General features: G+C 42.3%; 1 protein-coding gene across 2 annotated transcripts; it reads right to left on the bottom strand.

Moving 5' to 3' along the window:
- Positions 1-5,395: 5,395 nt before the first annotated feature.
- On the bottom strand, positions 5,396-14,404 carry LOC110071303 (uncharacterized). Of its 2 annotated transcripts, XM_072988026.2 has the most exons (4): positions 14,254-14,364; positions 12,673-12,852; positions 12,456-12,553; positions 5,396-8,476 (listed from the first exon to the last, which is right to left on the bottom strand). In XM_072988026.2, exon 4 carries the CDS (start codon positions 8,195-8,197, stop codon positions 5,930-5,932), a length of 2,268 nt encoding a protein of 755 aa, XP_072844127.2. In that variant the 5' UTR covers positions 8,198-8,476; positions 12,456-12,553; positions 12,673-12,852; positions 14,254-14,364; the 3' UTR covers positions 5,396-5,929. The 2 variants fall into 2 exon arrangements, with proteins under 2 accessions (XP_072844127.2, XP_072844126.2); XM_072988025.2 differs by lacking the exon at positions 12,673-12,852 and having other exon boundaries at positions 14,254-14,404.
- Between the last annotated feature and the right edge of the window lie 2,430 nt (positions 14,405-16,834).

Raw genomic sequence — 16,834 nt, 5'->3', positions numbered from 1 at the left:
CTTAAGTCACTGCTGACGAAGTTTGATGGCTTGTTTAGTGAATTTTTTTTACAAAAAGAGCAAGTAATCAGTTGGTGAGATTCCCCCAAGCAAAACAAACAAGAATCGTGGCCATCCATGAGAGGCAGTTAGGGCAAGAAATGGTCCTCCAGGGGCTATAAAGGGCAGGAAAGGGGAAAGGGGTGGGGAGGTAGGAAAAAATGGGATCAAGTCTCTTACAAATCTGACAGATTAAAAGTCTATTCTATAGAATCAATTTGTTTTGTCATTTCTTTCTCTAGAGAAAAGAACCAAGAGGTGTGAAAGGAGAACTCGTCAAGAGATGAGACCTCAGCGGCGGCAAAAAGGAACTGAGGCAATCGCCAGGACAGGTGGACCTCGTGTGTTAGGGGGGCGGTCCTGGCAAACGCGTGTTTGAGCTCTAGAATATTCCAGAGATCTCTGCACAGGCCCAGATTAACTCATTAGTGTGCATTCACAGAGACCACGGAGAAGAATCAAAGGATATCTGCCACGTGATTCTCCAAATTTCTCTTGACTGCCTTCAGTGTTTGAGTGCTCACCTCCTCTAGACGTACTTGGTTCCACTGTTGTACTGCTCTAACAGTAGGGAAGTTTTTCTGATATTCAAACAAAATCTGGCTTCCTGGAACTTGAGCCTATTGTTACCTCCGAATGCTGAGAACAGATTCTGACGCTCCTCTGTATGACAGACTTTGTATGACAGTATGACATGTTTTAAGATGTTTTGCTATTTTTATGTATGTCAGCCGCCCCGAGTAAACTTTGTCTAGGGGGGGGCGGGGTATAAATCAAATAAAAATAAAGTAACGCATTTCAAATAGTTGAAAAGTGTTATCATATCACCCCTCTGTCTTCTATCCTCTAATAAGGAAGTTGCTTTCATGACAAAAATCTATGCTCTACTCATAACTAGGTAAATACGGGATAACATCAACTGCATGTCTACTCCTTAGACAAATAGGGGAAGAAGTGACAGAGATAGATTCCTGAAAGTATCAGTCTAACATCATACAGAAGTAGTGAAGAAGAAATGCCAAAAGGAACAAAAACCCTCCCCTACTCCCACATCTAATTCTGCTCATTTCAACTGGAAGGGTGCTGAGAGGTGATGCCTGCAGGAAGCCGCCCGGACAAACCTTTGGGGGCTAAACCATCTCCCCATTCCCTATTCAGGATCAAATCCCATTAAAAGGATATGCTGTATGTGCATGCTATTTTTATGTGATTGATATCTAACATGTCTCAGTGGTTTTGGGGTACAGTGGTGCCTCGCTTAACAGCGATAATCCATTCCAGGAAAATCGCCATTAAGCGAAAACATTGTAAAGCGAAAAAAAACCCATTGAAACACATTGAAATCTTCTTCTTCTAATTGTACTGGGAGCATTCTGAATAAAAAGGTAATTTTTGGTAATACAGTGGTGCCCCGCATAGCGACGATAATCCATGCAGCCAAAATCGTCGCTATATGGATTCATCGCTATGCGAAATAAAAAAGCCCATAGGAATGTATTAAAACCCATTTAATGTGTTCCTATGGGCAAAAAAACTCACATGTGAAAATCCTCCATACGGCCACCATTTTCGCTGCCCGGTAAGTGAGGAATCAGCACGAAAACACAACGGGCAGCCATTTTTTTAACCCGGTGGCCATTTTGGAACCGCAGATCAGCTGTTCTAAAAACATCGCTATGTGAAAATCGGTAAGCGAAACAGCTTACTGATCATCGCAAAGCGATTTTTTACTATCTAAATCATCGCAATGCAATCGCTTTTGCAATCGCAAAAACTTAATCGCTATGCGGATTCGTCGATAAACGGGGCGCCCATTAAGCGAGGCACCACTGTGTTTTCATTTTGATCATAGCAATTCTCCCAAATCACGACAGTTTCAATTTAGAAAACTCCTGTAATTTATCTTTAATATCACTTGTTAATTTATTAAAATTCTGCTCTTTTAGTTTCTGAATCACTTTAACTACGTTTATACCTAAATACCGTATTTTTTGCTCCATAAGATGCACCTCTCCATAAGATGCACCAAATTTTTAGAAGAAAACAGGAAAATAATAATCTGTTTTCTTCTAAAAATTTGGTGAGCCTTAGGGAGAGGTCCGTTTTATGAAACACACCCTAGGACCCTTTGGAGGCTTACTCGCCCCCCCGGAGCCAGAGGGGGCAAAATCGCCACCTTCAGGGACTCTTCTGAAGCTTACAAAGCCTCAAAAAAGTCCCAGAAGGTGGCGATTTTGCCCCCTCTGGCCCAGCAGGGGGGGCAGGGTAAGCCGACAAAGGGTCCAAGGGTCTGTTCCAGGACCCTTGCGAGGCTTCCCCCACCCCCATGGGGCCAGCAGAGGTGAAATCACAAACTTCTAGGACCTTTTCTGAGCCTTTCAAGCCTCAGAAAATGTCTTAGAAGCTGGTGATTTCGCCCCCACTGGCCCCGCGGGGGCCAGCCTCGCAAGGGTCCTGGAAGGCTCAGAAAGGTCCTAGAAGCTTGAAAGGCTCAGAAAAGGTCCTAGAAGCTGGCGATTTTGCCCCCGCCGGCCCCAATGGGGGTGGGGGGAGCCTCACAAGGGTCCTGGAGGGCTCTCTTGGACCCTTGCGAGGCTCCCCCCCACAGGGCCATTGGGGACAAAATTGCCAGCTTCTCTCCATAAGACGCACAGACTCCCCCCCCACTTTTTTGGGGGGGAAGTGCGTCTTATGGAGCAAAAAATACGGTATTTAATGTAATTACAGATTTTAAAACTATATTTATTTACAAACATTTCTTGTTCATGTCTGTTATGATTAAACATTATTTGTTTTTTGCCAGTTGATAGTTAATCCTGTTATTTATCCAAATGTTTATAAATTATTTTTAATAATATCCATACTTTTTAGTGGGTTTTTAATAATGACTCATCAGCAAATAGATCAATCTTAATTGTATCCTTTTTTTCCTAATCTTTTAATTAATTAATCATTTCTTATTGCATTAGCTAGTAGTCCTATAACCCTACAAAACAATATTGGTGAAAGTGGACAGCCTTGTCTTGTACCTCGGCCTAGAAAAATCCATTCTGTTAAACCATCGTTAACTATTAATTTTAAAGTATTATCTGAATATAATTGGTCTATAACCCTATAAATCTTTTACCAAATCTCCAACCCTTTATAAGCAGTTTGGCCATTCAACACAATCAAAGGTTCTAAATATGTCTAATGTTAAAACAGTTGTCTTTATTTTTCCTTTTCTATCTCATATATATTTAAAACTTGTCTAGATTGTCCATTTGTCTTCCCTTTATAAGACCACATTGATCATTTTTAATATAATTTGCCATGTATCTGTTTAATCTATTTGCTAGTATAGCAATAAAAATCTTGGCATCTTGATTTATTAGAGATACAGGCGTATAAGATCCCGGATTAGATCCTTGTTGGGTTTTGGGATAAGAATCATTAATGAATGTTTCCAAGAAGACGGCATTGTCTCTCCTTCCAATATTTTATTGTAAAATATTTTTAACTTAGGTATCAAAATGGTACTAAAATATTTATAATATTCTGGACCCAATCCATCAGGGACTGATGTTTTACCATTTCTCAGTTTATTAATAACTTCAGCAATTTCTTCTTCTTTAATCTCTTCTAATATTCTTTTATCACATTCCAATAATTTAATTTGTAAATTCTCATTTATATGATTATTATATTCTCTTTCGGTATGTTATTTCCTTTATATAATTTCTGATAAAATTCTTGAAAAATCTTCAAGATTTTACAGATCTCACACTTAGATTAAAATTTTGGTTTCCCCTGAAAGACAAAATGGAAGGTGACACCATCGTTGTTCTACCAAATGTCTAGCCAAACCTCATCAATCTATAGAGATTCTCTGTAATGTTGGTTCTTTGATATAAAATACGTTTTTCCTTTACTCAAGGAGTAACTTTGTATATTTCTAACTTTGTATATTTCAAAATTAACACCTTCCACAGATTAGAATAGTTACTATTTTCATTTTTAATAAGGTGATCAGTATTATTGTACATCCTTCCACATTCTATGTAGCTATGCACCGAGAATTTTCTCTCATGTGAAGCAAGAAGATTTCTGCTAATGAAGAGCTTATTGTTTCTCTCCAGTGTGAGTACTTTCATGTGAAGATGGCTGCTCTGAATGAAGCTCTTTCCACATTCCATGTATTTATATGGTTTCTCCCCTGTGTGTTCTTTCATGTAAATGTAGGGTATTGTTATGACTGACGCTCTTCCCATATTCTATGCATTCATTTATATGATTTCTCTGCTGTATGAATTCTCTAATGTAAACTCGGGCTACTATTCTGTTTAAAGCTGAGCCCACATTTCATGCATTTATATGGTGTAAATTCAGTTGTGTGAATTAAGATTACTGCTGTGACGGAAGCCCTTTCCACATTCCATTCATTCATTCATTCATTCACTTTCTCCCGTGTGAGTTCTTTGATGTAAACTTAGGGTACTGCTGAGCCTGGATCTCCTTCCGCATTCCATGCATTCATATGTTTTCTCACCTGTGGGAGTTCTCTGATGTGTATTTACGTAAGCTACTGCGGGAACAAAAGCTGTTTCCACATTCCATATATATATGATTTATGAGTTTATGAATTCTTTGATGCAATCTCAGGCTACCACAGTGATTAAAGCTCCTTCCACATTCCATGAATTCATATGGTTTCTCCTCTGTGTAAGTTCTTTGATGGAAAAAATAGGGTAATGCTTTGCAGTGGTGCCCTGCATAGCGACGATAATCCGTTCCGGAAAAATCGTTGCTATGTGGATTCGTCACTATATGGAACAAAAAAGCCCATAGGAATGCATTAAAACACGTTTAATGCGTTCCTATAGGCAAAAAACTCACCGTTATGTGAAAATCCTCCATACGGCCACCATTTTCGCTGCCCGGTAAGCGAGGAATCAGTGCGAAAACACAGCGGGTGGCCATTTTTTTAACCCGGTGGCCATTTTGGAACTGCCAATCAGCTGTTCTAAAAACATCGCTATGTGAAAATCGGTAAGCGAAACAGCTTACCAATCATCGCAAAGTGATGTTTTACCATTTAAAACATCACAATGTGATCGCTTTTGCGATCGCAAAAACTTAATCGCTATGTGGATTCGTCGTTAAACGGGGCTCCCGTTATGCGGGGCACCACTGTATATGGTTTCTCCCCTGTGTGAGTTTTTTGATGTGAACTAAGATGACTGCTGTCCCTGAAACACTTTCCACATTCCAGGCATTTATATGGCTTCTCCCTTGAGTGAGCTTTTTTAGGTTTTTCTTTTTATTATTATTATTTATAAAATCCATCTATGCTTATTTAACATTGTGTCACCTGGGCTCAGCTTACAATTATTTATTAATACAACAATAATACATATTAAGTTTTTAATCTATACAACATGCTTCTAACCATTGATAAAACAAGTTCCATATTTGATAATATTCTGCATCTTTCTTTCCTTTGATTTTCAGTGTCAGTCTATCCATTTCAGCACAGTCCAATATCTTTTTAATTATTTCTTGATCTGTAGGTGTTTCTTCATTTTTCCAGTATTGTGAAAATATAATCCTTGTGGCTGTTAAAATATGCAGTATTAAATATACATTTTATCAACACTTTCTGGTATTTTACCTAATAAAAAGAGTTCTGGCTTAAAATCTAAATGTTTTTTATTATTATTTTTTCAAAAAAATTGCTTTATCACAGGTCCACCAAAGATGATCGTAAGTTCCAGTTTTTTATGACATTTCCAGCATTTACTTAACCTATTAGACCAGAGTACATTTTAGCACATTCTAGTACATTCTATCAGATGGTAAATGGCATCTATAAACATTTTATATCAGTTCTCTTTATAAGATGTTGCCATTGTCATTTTATAATTTCTAGACCCCCTGTGTGAGTTTTTTGATGGTAACGTAGGGCACTACTTTTACTGAACATCTTCCCACATTCTATGCATTTATATGGCTTCTCCCCTGTGTGAATTCTTTGATGGGAACGAAGGTAATCTTTCCGACTGAATCCCTTCCCACATTCCATGCAATTATATGGTTTCTCCCCTGTGTGAGTTCTCTGATGTACATTTAGGTTACTGCTGTGACTGAAGTTCTTTCCACATTCCAAACATTTATATGATTTCTCCCCTGTATGAATACTTTGATGTAACCTCAGGTTATCATTCCGTTTAAAGCTCAGTCCACATTCCGTGCAATTATATGGTTTTTCTGCACTGTGAATTCTTTGATGGGAACTAAGGTGAGCTCTCTGACTGAAGCTCTTTCCACATTGCATACAATCATATGGTTTATCCCCTGTGTGAATTCTTTCATGTAAATGTAGGGAACTGCTCTGATTGAAGCTCTTACCACATTCCAGGCATTCATATGGTTTCTCCCCTCTATGTGTTCTCTGATGTGCATTTCGACTACTGCTGTGGCTGAAGTTCTTTCCACATTCCAAGCATTTATATGATTTCTTCCCTGTATGAATTCTTTGATGCATTCTCAGGCTACCACTGTGATTAAAGCTCCGCCCACAGTCCATGCATTTATATGGCTGTTCTCCAGTGTGAATTCTTTTATGCAACCTTAGGGAACTGCTGAACCTGAAACTCTTTCCACATTCCAGGCATTTATATGGTTTCTCCCCTGTATGAATTCTTTGATGGGCTCTAAGGTACCAATTCTTACTGTATCTCTTTCCGCATTCCATGCATTCATATGGTTTATCCCCTTTGTGAGTTCTTTCATGTAAACGTAGGGAACTGCTCTGACTGAATATCTGTCCACATTCCAGGCATTCATATGATTTCTCCCCTGTGTGACTTCTCCGATGTTTACTTAAGCTACTGGTGGAACCAAAGACGTTTCCACATTCTATGCATTTATATGATTTTGCCCTTGTATGAATTCTTTGATGTGTTCTTAGACTATCACTACGATTAAAGCTCCGTCCACATTCCAGGCATTTATATTGTTTCTCCCCTGTGTGACTTCTGTGATGTGCAGTTAGGCTACCGCTGTGTCTGAAGCTCTTTCCACATTCCAAGCATTTATATGATTTCTTCCCTGTATGAATTCTTTGATGCATTCTCAGGCTACCACTGTGATTAAAGCTCCGCCCACAGTCCATGCATTTATATGGCTGTTCTCCAGTGTGAATTCTTTTATGCAACCTTAGGGAACTGCTGAACCTGAAACTCTTTCCACATTCCAGGCATTTATATGGTTTCTCCCCTGTATGAATTCTTTGATGGGCTCTAAGGTACCAATTCTTACTGTATCTCTTTCCGCATTCCATGCATTCATATGGTTTATCCCCTTTGTGAGTTCTTTCATGTAAACGTAGGGAACTGCTCTGACTGAATATCTGTCCACATTCCAGGCATTCATATGATTTCTCCCCTGTGTGACTTCTCCGATGTTTACTTAAGCTACTGGTGGAACCAAAGACGTTTCCACATTCTATGCATTTATATGATTTTGCCCTTGTATGAATTCTTTGATGTGTTCTTAGACTATCACTACGATTAAAGCTCCGTCCACATTCCAGGCATTTATATTGTTTCTCCCCTGTGTGACTTCTGTGATGTGCAGTTAGGCTACCGCTGTGTCTGAAGCTCTTTCCACATTCCAAGCATTTATATGGTTTCTCTCCCGTGTGAGTTCTTTGATGTAAATGTAGGGCACTCCTTCGACTAAAGCTTTTCCCACATTCTGTGCATTTATTTGGCATCTCTCCTGTGTGAGTTGTTTGATGGGAACTAAGTTGATCTTTCCAAGTGAAGCTGTTTCCACATTCCAAGCATTTATATGGTTTCTCCCCTGTGTGAGTCCTTTGATGTAAACGTAGGGCACTCTTTCGGCTATAGCTTTTCCCACATTCTATGCACTTATATGGCTTCTCTCCCGTATGAGTTCTTTGATGGTCATTAAGTTGATCTCCCCAACTGAAGCTCTTCCCACATTCCAGGCATTCATATGGTTTCTCCCCTGTGTGAGTTCTTTGATGTTTATTTAGGTACTGCCTTCTCCTGAAGCTCTTTCCACACTGCAGACAGTTATACCTTTTCTCCCCGCCAAGGAGTTTTTCATGTGAAATATTCTTCATAGTGACATTTTCTCCATGAATTGACATGGCTTTTCCTCTAGGTGGACTCAACAACTTCTAGGCACTCTTGCAAGTTTTTCTGCCAAAGGAACAATTTCACTTTCCTTATTCCTAGTATTACATTTGGATTGTCAGGAGTTTATAAAAATCACCTGGAGATTTGTTTTGCTCTACCATTATCTGCCTTCCGTTTTGCCTTTTTTCCTCCTTGTGGGAATTGGATTTTCTTCTTTCCTACTTCTTAATTGGTTGCTTTCATTATGAGAACGGGTGGTTCCATCAATTTCTGGTTCTCCTGTTTCTGACCTGAAGTAGGAAAAAAAGAGAGAAGAAGGAGTAAAGCACAGAAGGCCATCTGATTGGAGATCAAGCAAGGGATTTGTTTTTCTCATTGATGGTCATGGGAAAATCAGCCGATAGATGCACCAAGGGCAGCCAAAAAAGGAAAGGATCCTTCTTGCTTAATTCCATTTCATTTGCATGTCGAGACAGAAAAGCAGGAGGGTTAAATAAAATAAAACTTTTTTTAGTGAAAATCCTAAAATATCTTTATATTTTTCAAATAAAACGCAACACTCAGGAAACCTTTCAGAATTCCTTTGCTTTTAAAAATTGGCTCTACATAGCTTGCGGAATGAAAAGTGAATGTGTGGGAATTTCCCAAATCCTTGTGTCCAAACTAGAAGAGAAAGATGGAACGTTTTTGGATGTCAGGACCAGTTTACTGTGTTTATCTAACCGAACAGCAATAGGTTAATTGGATGGAGATTGAAGATAGACCAGAAGTGATGTAACTGGACAAAACAAATGAAAATGTATCTCTTATTATTTAGTCTATTTTCTATCTACAAAAAATATGGTTAGAAGTTAATTTTAAGCCAACTCCATGTTTCATCTGGGGGCTACTGAGCCCTCCAGCAGCCCATGGTACAGCCACCCAGTTCTAGTTCCCAAACCCGATGGCAACACTAGGTTTTGCACTGGTTTCCACTGAGTGAATGCAGTGAATTTTCTGAGTGAATTTTCGATGCCTACGCCATACCCAGTGTGGACAAATTGAGAGATTAGGAAAAGGGGTATTGTCAAATCCCCCTCCAAGAGACCGATAGGAAGATGGCTTTTACCCCCCCCCCAAAAAAAATCAGGCCCTACCAATTCACTTACATGCCCTTTGGCTTGCATGTGGCAGTGGCTACATACCAACATCTTATGGACCAAATGTTAACACCTGTACAATATTTTGCAGTCACATATATAGATAATCCCCTTCATGGATTGCTGTCTTGTCATGGCGAAGGGGCTTGAGTAACTCAGAGAAGCTATGGGCTATGCCGTGCAGGGACACTAAAAACGGACAGGTCATAGTGGAGAATCCTAACTAAATGCGATCCACCTGGAGCAGGAACTGGCAAGCCACTCCAGTGCCTTTGCCAGGAAAACTCCATGCACAGAAACAAAAAGCTAAAAGATATGACACTGGAAGATGAGCCCCTCAGGTTGGAAGGTGTCTAACATGCTACTGAGGAAGAGTGGAGGACAAGTACAAGTAGCTCAAGAGCTAATGAAGCGGTTGGGACAAAGCCGAAAGGATGCTCTGCTGTGGACGTGCCTGGAAGTAAAAGGAAAGTCTGATGCTGCAAAGAAAAATACTGCATAGGAACCTGGAATGTAAGATCTATGAACTTTGATAAGCTGGATGTGGTCAAACAGGAGATGGCAAGAATAAACATTGCCATCCTGGGCATCAATGAACTAAAATGGACATGAATGGGTAAATTCAATTCAGACAATTATCATATCTGCTATTGTGGGCAAGAATCCCATAGAAGAAATGGAGTAGCCCTCATAGTCAACAAAAGAGTGGGAAAAGCTGTAATGGGATACAATCTCAAAAATGATAGAATGATTTCAAAACGAATCCAAGGCAGACCTTTCAACATCACAGTCATCCAAGTTCGTGCACCAACCTCAGATGCTGAATAGGCTGAAACTGACCAATTCTATGAAGACTTACAACATCTTCTAGAACTGACACCAAAGAAAGATGTACTTCTCATTATAGAGGATTAGAATGTTAAAGTATGGAGTCAAGAGATAAAAGGAACAACAGGTAAATTTGGCCTTGGAGTTCAAAACAAAGCAGAGCAAAGGCTAATAGAATTTTGTCAAGAGAACAAGCTGGTCATCACAAACACCCTTTTCCAACAACACAAGAGGCGACTCTACACATGGACATCACTAGATGGGCAGTACTGAAATCAGATTTATCTCTGCAACGAAAGATGGAGAAGCTCTATACAGTCAGCAAAAACAAGACGAGGAGCTGATTGTGGCTCTGATCATCAGCTTCTCATAGCAAAATTCAAGCTTAAACTGAAGAGAGAAGGAAAAACCACTGGGCTACTCAGGTACTGTATAATCTAAACCAAATTCCTTATGAAAACACAGTGAAAGTAAAGAACAGATTTAAGGAACTCGATTTGGTGGACAGAGTGCCTGAAGAACTCTGGATGGAGGCTCGTAACATTGTTCAGGAGGCAGCAACAAAAACCATCCCAAAGAAAAGGAAATGCAAGAAAGCAAAGTGGCTGTCCAACAAGGCCTTACAAATAGCAGAGAAGAGAAGGGAAATAAAATGTAAGGGAGATGGGGAAAATTAAAGAAAATTGAATGCGGACGTCCAAAGAATAGCAAGGAGAAACAAGAGGGCCTCCCAATCCCAAAGAAGGACAGTGTCCAAGAATGCTCCAACTACTGTACAATTGCACTCATTTTCACATGTTATGCTCAAAATCCTACATGGTAGGCTCCAGCAGTATGTAGACCGAGAACTCCCAGAAGTACAAGCTGGATTCCGAAGGGACAGAGGAACTAGAATCCAAATTGCTAACATGCACTGGATTATGGAGAAAGCCAGAGAGTTCCAGAAAAACATCTACTTCTGCTTCATTGACTATGCAAAAGCCTTTGACTGTGTGGACCACAACAAACTATGGCAAGTTCTTAAAGAAATGGGAGTGCCTTATCTATCTTCTGAGAAATCTATATGTGGGACAGGAAGCAAGAGTTAGAAGTGGATATGGAAGAACTGATTGGTTCAAAATTGGGAAAGGAGTATGACAAGGCTGTGTATTGTCTCCCTGTTTATTTAACTTATATGCAGAATACATCATGCAAAAGGCAGGACTGGATGAATCCCAAGTCAGAATCAAGATTGTCAGAAGAAATATCAACAACCTCAGATATGCAGATGATACCACTCTGATGGCAGAAAGTGAGGAAGAATTAAAGAATCTCTTAATGAGGGTGAAAAAGGAGAGCGCAAAACATGGTCTGAAGCTCAACATCAAAAAAAAATAAATAAGATCATGGCCACTGGTCCATCACCTCCTGGCAAATAGAAGGTGAAGATACGGAGGCAGTGACAGATTTTACTTTCTTGGGCTCCATGATCACTGGAGATGATGACAGCACCCACAAAATTAAAAGACAACTGCTTCTTGGGAGGAAAGTGATGAGAAACCTCGACAGCATCTTAAAACGCAGAGACATCACCTTGCCAACAAAGGTCTGCATAGGCAAAGCTATGGTTTTTCCAGTAGTGATGTATGGAAACAAGACCTGGACCATAAAGAAGGCTGACCGCCAATGAATTGATGCTTTTGATTTGGGGTGCTGGAGGAGGCTCTTGAGAGACCCCTGGAATGCAAGGAGAAAAAAACCTATCCATTTTGAAAGAAAGCAACCCTGAGTGCTCACTGGAAGGACAGACCCTGAAGCTGAGGCTCCAATACTTTGGCCATCTCATGAGAAGACTCCCTGGAAAGGACCCTGATGTTCGGAAAGTGTGAAGGCAAGAGGAGAAGGGGACGACAGAGGACGAGATGGCTGGACCGTGTCATCGTAGCTACCAACATGAATTTGACCAAACTCTGGGAGGCAGTGGAAGACAGGAGGGCCTGGCGTGCTCTGGTCCATGGGGTCACGAAGAGTCGGACACAAGTTAACGACTAAACAACAAAAACAATGATATGTTATGAGTTTAAAGCCTTATACAATGGTGCCTCACAAGAAGAATGCCTCGCAGGACAAAAAACTCGCAAGATAAAAGAGTCTTCCAAGTTTTTCGGTGCCTCACAAGATGTGTTATCTTGCAAAAAAATTCATCTTGTGAGGCGCAGTTTCCCATAGGAATGGATTGAAATTTAATTAATGTGTTCCTATGGGGGAAAAGTCAGGGGAAAAGTCAGAAATGAAAAAAAAAAGTCAGAAAAAAGTCATTTACCAGGTACAGTAGACTGAGCCCCTGCTGAGCAGCGATGAGGTGGCTCGGCTCCAAGGGTTTGCGGGGCTCACTTGTGGGAACAGAGTGAAACTGGAACCCTGGGGAGAAAACCAGGAAGCAGAGAGACCGTTTATGCAGAGGGCATTTTCCTGTTCAGACTTCAGATTCCAAAATCAGATTCCACCACCAAGACTCCAAAACTCTCACTTTTACATACTTTTTTTCTTTCATGAGGGGAGGAGGGTATCTCTTGTGGAAGGCGGGGGACCGTTTCAGAGGGATCAATGCAGCCACCTTGCAGCTCCCAAGGGAGGAAATGAGGGGGTGAGAAGGTCTAACTCTGGAAGCCCAGGTGGACTCGGTGGCCAGGGGCGCCGTCCTTCAGCTACGCCCCTACCTGGATGAGCGGAGTCTCATGTCAGTCACACATGCAATGCGCTCTACATGGGGCTGCCTCTGAAGACGGTCAGGCGACTGCAACTGGTCCAGAATCGAGCTGCGCGGCTGGTGAGTGGTGGGGCCGCTAGAGAACACATCAAGCCAATTCTGTTCAAGTTACATTGGTTACCAGTTGCTGCCCGGGCCCAATTCAAAGTGCTTGTTTTGACATATAAAGCCCTAAACGGCTTGGGCCCTGGATACCTGAAGGACCGCCTCCTTCCATATGAGCCTACCCAGCCGTTAAGATCTAGCCAGGGTAAGAGGAGTGGCTTGTAGACAAAGGACCTTTTCGGCAGCTGCCCCCAGACTATGGCGCTGACATTAATGACATTTCGGCACCAAGTCAAAACCTTCCTGTTCCAGAAGGCTTTTAATTGAAATAACATCAACTGTGGGTCCTCATGGCAATTTTAATGGTATTTTTATCATTTAATCTTTTGTTGTATTTTAATTGACTTTTAATTGTTGTAAGCCGCCCAGAGGCCTTTGGGTAGAGTGGGCGGCATATAAGTTAAATAAATAAATAAATAAATAAATAAATAAATAAATAAATAAATTCACACATATAGTCAACTTTTTGTGACAGACATGGCACCCAGTCACGTAAAGACACATCCGTTAAGAGTGAAAGACTCAGAGTATCTACCTGGAATTTGCATACACTCTTTTTTGTACTTTTTCTAATACTTTCCAGATTAAAATCCAGGGAAAGTGTTTCCTCTCCTGCCCCCCCCCACTTGCTTGCAGGATCCCTCCCTTCCCGGACTCACATGTTTCCTCCCTCCCGTGTCATTCTAGAACGATTTTTTTCCCATGAAAGAGGAGGGGGGGGAAGGACTGGGAGGGAGAAGGATGATGGAAACCTCCCTCTCCCGAAATCCTTGATTCACTTGCAGGAGATGCGAAGGAGGATCTGCCTCACACACACACAGAGAGAGAAAAAAACACAACCACACCCACAGGCGCCTTGCTCTGATGGCTCCTGGGGGGGGGGGGAACGGAGCGTCTCCCCATCCCTACGGGTGGGATCTGCTTCCCCAACATCCGCTCTCCCCCCATCATCTGCAAATATGACACAGTGGGGGGGGGGGAGGCCTCCTTTGCAAGACCAAATTGGGTCCCTGCAACGGAGACCAAAAGGCGGCGGGGGGGGTTGGAATTACCCCTCCCTCCTCTCACGTCCGGGGGGGGGTTGCCCTCCTTTTTTTTACAAAAATCCTCCCCAAAAGACCCCCATCCTCCCACGTCCCGGGGTTTTTTGCCTTCCTTCTTCGAATCCCCCCCCCTAATATTTTGCAGGAATGATGAGGATGATGGGGGGGGGGAGGAATTCCTGCCCTTTGACCCCATGGCTCACCTCCTTGCAGGTCCTGATGCAGGGAAACTCCCGGAGGAGACCACCCTTTGCAAGCGCCTTTCCCCCCCCCCGAGACCATAGAGTCGGGAAGAAGGAGTTGCACCCATTTTACAACTTCCGGTTCCTCTTCTCGAGACGTGCCAAAGGGGAGGAGCTCTTCTATACATTTTTCGTAGCTCTAGGTTCCCCTCTAACCCATTAATGGGGGGGAACCTGCAGAAAGAGAAGAGCGGAGGGTCTGGGGGGGGAATAATAAAGAAGATTCTCTCTTTCACCCCCCCCATCATCTTCTTGGCACAGATTGATGAGAGGCGCTTCTCTGCACACTTCGTAGCTTTTATCTTCTTGCAAAACATGGGAAAGGAAACCCGGGGGGGGGAGGGAGAGGAGGGGGAGAGGAACTCCTGGGTTGGACTTCAAAGCAAAGCTGGGGGTCAAAGGGCAGGAATTCCTCCCCCCCCCCCCCCTTCATCATCCTCATCTTCTGTCGCCTGCTCTCAACCCCTCCCCTCCTCTGGGCTCTTTATTCATGTCAACCTCCCTTCAGGGGAACGCGGAGAACAAAGAGCTACGAAGGATAAAGAGGGAGCTCCTCCCTTTTCACGTTTCAAATGGGAACCGAAAAAGCAAGGAAAGGAAGCTGGCGGGGAGATTGAGGGGGCTAATGGGGGGAGGGACGTGGTGGCGCTGCGGGTTAAAGTCCAGTTGTTCTTAACCTTTGTTACTCAGGTGTTTTTGAACTGCAACTCCCAGAAACCCCAGCCAGCACAGCTAGTGGCGAAGGCTTCTGGGAGTTGAAGTCCAAAAACACTTGAGTAACCCAAGGTTAAGAACCACTGGGTTAAACCGCAGAAGCCTCTGTGCTGCAAGGTCAGAAGACCTGCAGTTGTAAGATTGAATCCACGTGAGGGAGTAAATGCCCGTCGCTTGTCCCAGCTCCCGCTAACCTAGCGGTTTGAAAGCATGCAAATCCGAGTAGATAAATAGGGAACACCTCAGTGGGAAAGCAAATGGTGGCATTCCATGCCTAGTCATGCTGGCCACGTAACCATGGAGGATTGTCTGCGGACGAAAGGCTAAGCTCTATGGGTTGGAAACGGAGATGAGCGCCGTCACCTAGAGTCCGACAGGACTGGACAAATTGTCAAGGGGAAACTTTACCTTTAATGGGGAGAGAGGAAGAGAGAAGAGGAGGAAACCATGGGTGGAAGTGGACTCTTTAGTTTGACCTCTTGCTTCTCTATCCAGGTCCACCCCCCCCCCCCGCTTTGTTTCTATAACTTTTCTCCCTGCAATTCATGAAAATGTTCATTAGGAGGAGAAAAGAGGAACGTAGAGCTACGAGACAGTAGAGCTCTTCCTTTAGCGCCTCTCAAACAAGGACCAGAAATGATGTTTTGTTTTGTTTTGTTTTCATTTCAGAGACCAAATTGCAGCTGAAACGCATGCCGGACTTAGTCTTTGCTGATGGTGTACCTATTGTTACCCATTCTGCTGAAGACCTCTAACAACTCATGAATCGTTTTAGCAAGGCCTGCCAAGATTTTGGATTAACAAGTCATGGGCCAGGGTGTGGACTCACCTCCCTCTATTACCATCTCCACACAAGAATTCGAAGGTGTTCATGATTCTATGTAGCTTGGCTCAACAATCTCTGACATCCTCTCCATAGATGTCGAGCTGGATAAACGCATTGGCAAAGCAGCTACCACGTTCTCAAGACTCACAAAGAGAGTGTGGCTTAATAAGAAGCTGATGGCATATACCAAGATCCAGGTCTATAGAGCCTGTGTCGTGAGCACACTCCTGTACTGCAGTGAGTCCTGGAACCTTTGTGCACGGCAGGAGAGGAAGCTGAACAACTTACATATGCGTTGTCATCGACACATTATTGGTATCACCTGGCAGGACAAAGTTCCAAATAGAGTAGTCCTAGAAGGTCTCTAATTCAACGTGTTGCCATGAGCATGAAGCAGATAACAATGACTACGACTACTTCAAGAACAACAAATCCAGGAGTGAGCTAAATTATATTGAGCCCAGAACATGCTGAGAACCTTCTCTGGGTCAAGGCACAGCATGCCGGCTGGGATTTGCCTACTTACGTTGGGAAACCGACTGTGACCAGAACTGAAATGTCAGTCGCAATTTCCAGTGGATGGCTGAAATCCTGTTGCTTAACATCATATGTTGCACTTGTGTGGCTCGTTGAAGCAAGTGGGGATCCGGAGAGTCAATTCCTCTGTAGGGCCAATGGATTCAGATGGATCTACTTGAGTTGCTACTTGTTTTAGTAAAGGAGGTAGCAACTAGAATTCTATACTAGGAGCACTCGAATCAAAAGAACTTATGCAGTTGACTCACCAAAACCCTAATGATTCAATGGGCCTACTCTACCATAACTTACTACACTAAGCCAAAAGATTTGAGCCATTGAATGCCTTTATGCTATTTAATTTTTGAAATTTCCTCAGACATGGACAACATGATGAAGCTAAGAAAATGAATCAATAAAGACAGGAAGGTTAGTGATAAAAATATGAAAATGAAGACATGAAAGGAAAAAACGCTTCTCAAATTT

This window comes from Pogona vitticeps, chromosome 2 (assembly GCF_051106095.1).
Source record: "Pogona vitticeps strain Pit_001003342236 chromosome 2, PviZW2.1, whole genome shotgun sequence".
Lineage (NCBI taxonomy): Eukaryota > Metazoa > Chordata > Lepidosauria > Squamata > Agamidae > Pogona > Pogona vitticeps.
This window is presented reverse-complemented; position numbering and strand designations above follow the sequence as displayed.

Coding starts and splice junctions, on each gene's coding strand:
- LOC110071303 (XM_072988025.2), bottom strand. CDS start 8,197: ATGTCAATTCATGGAGAAAATGTCACTATGAAGAATATTTCACATGAA.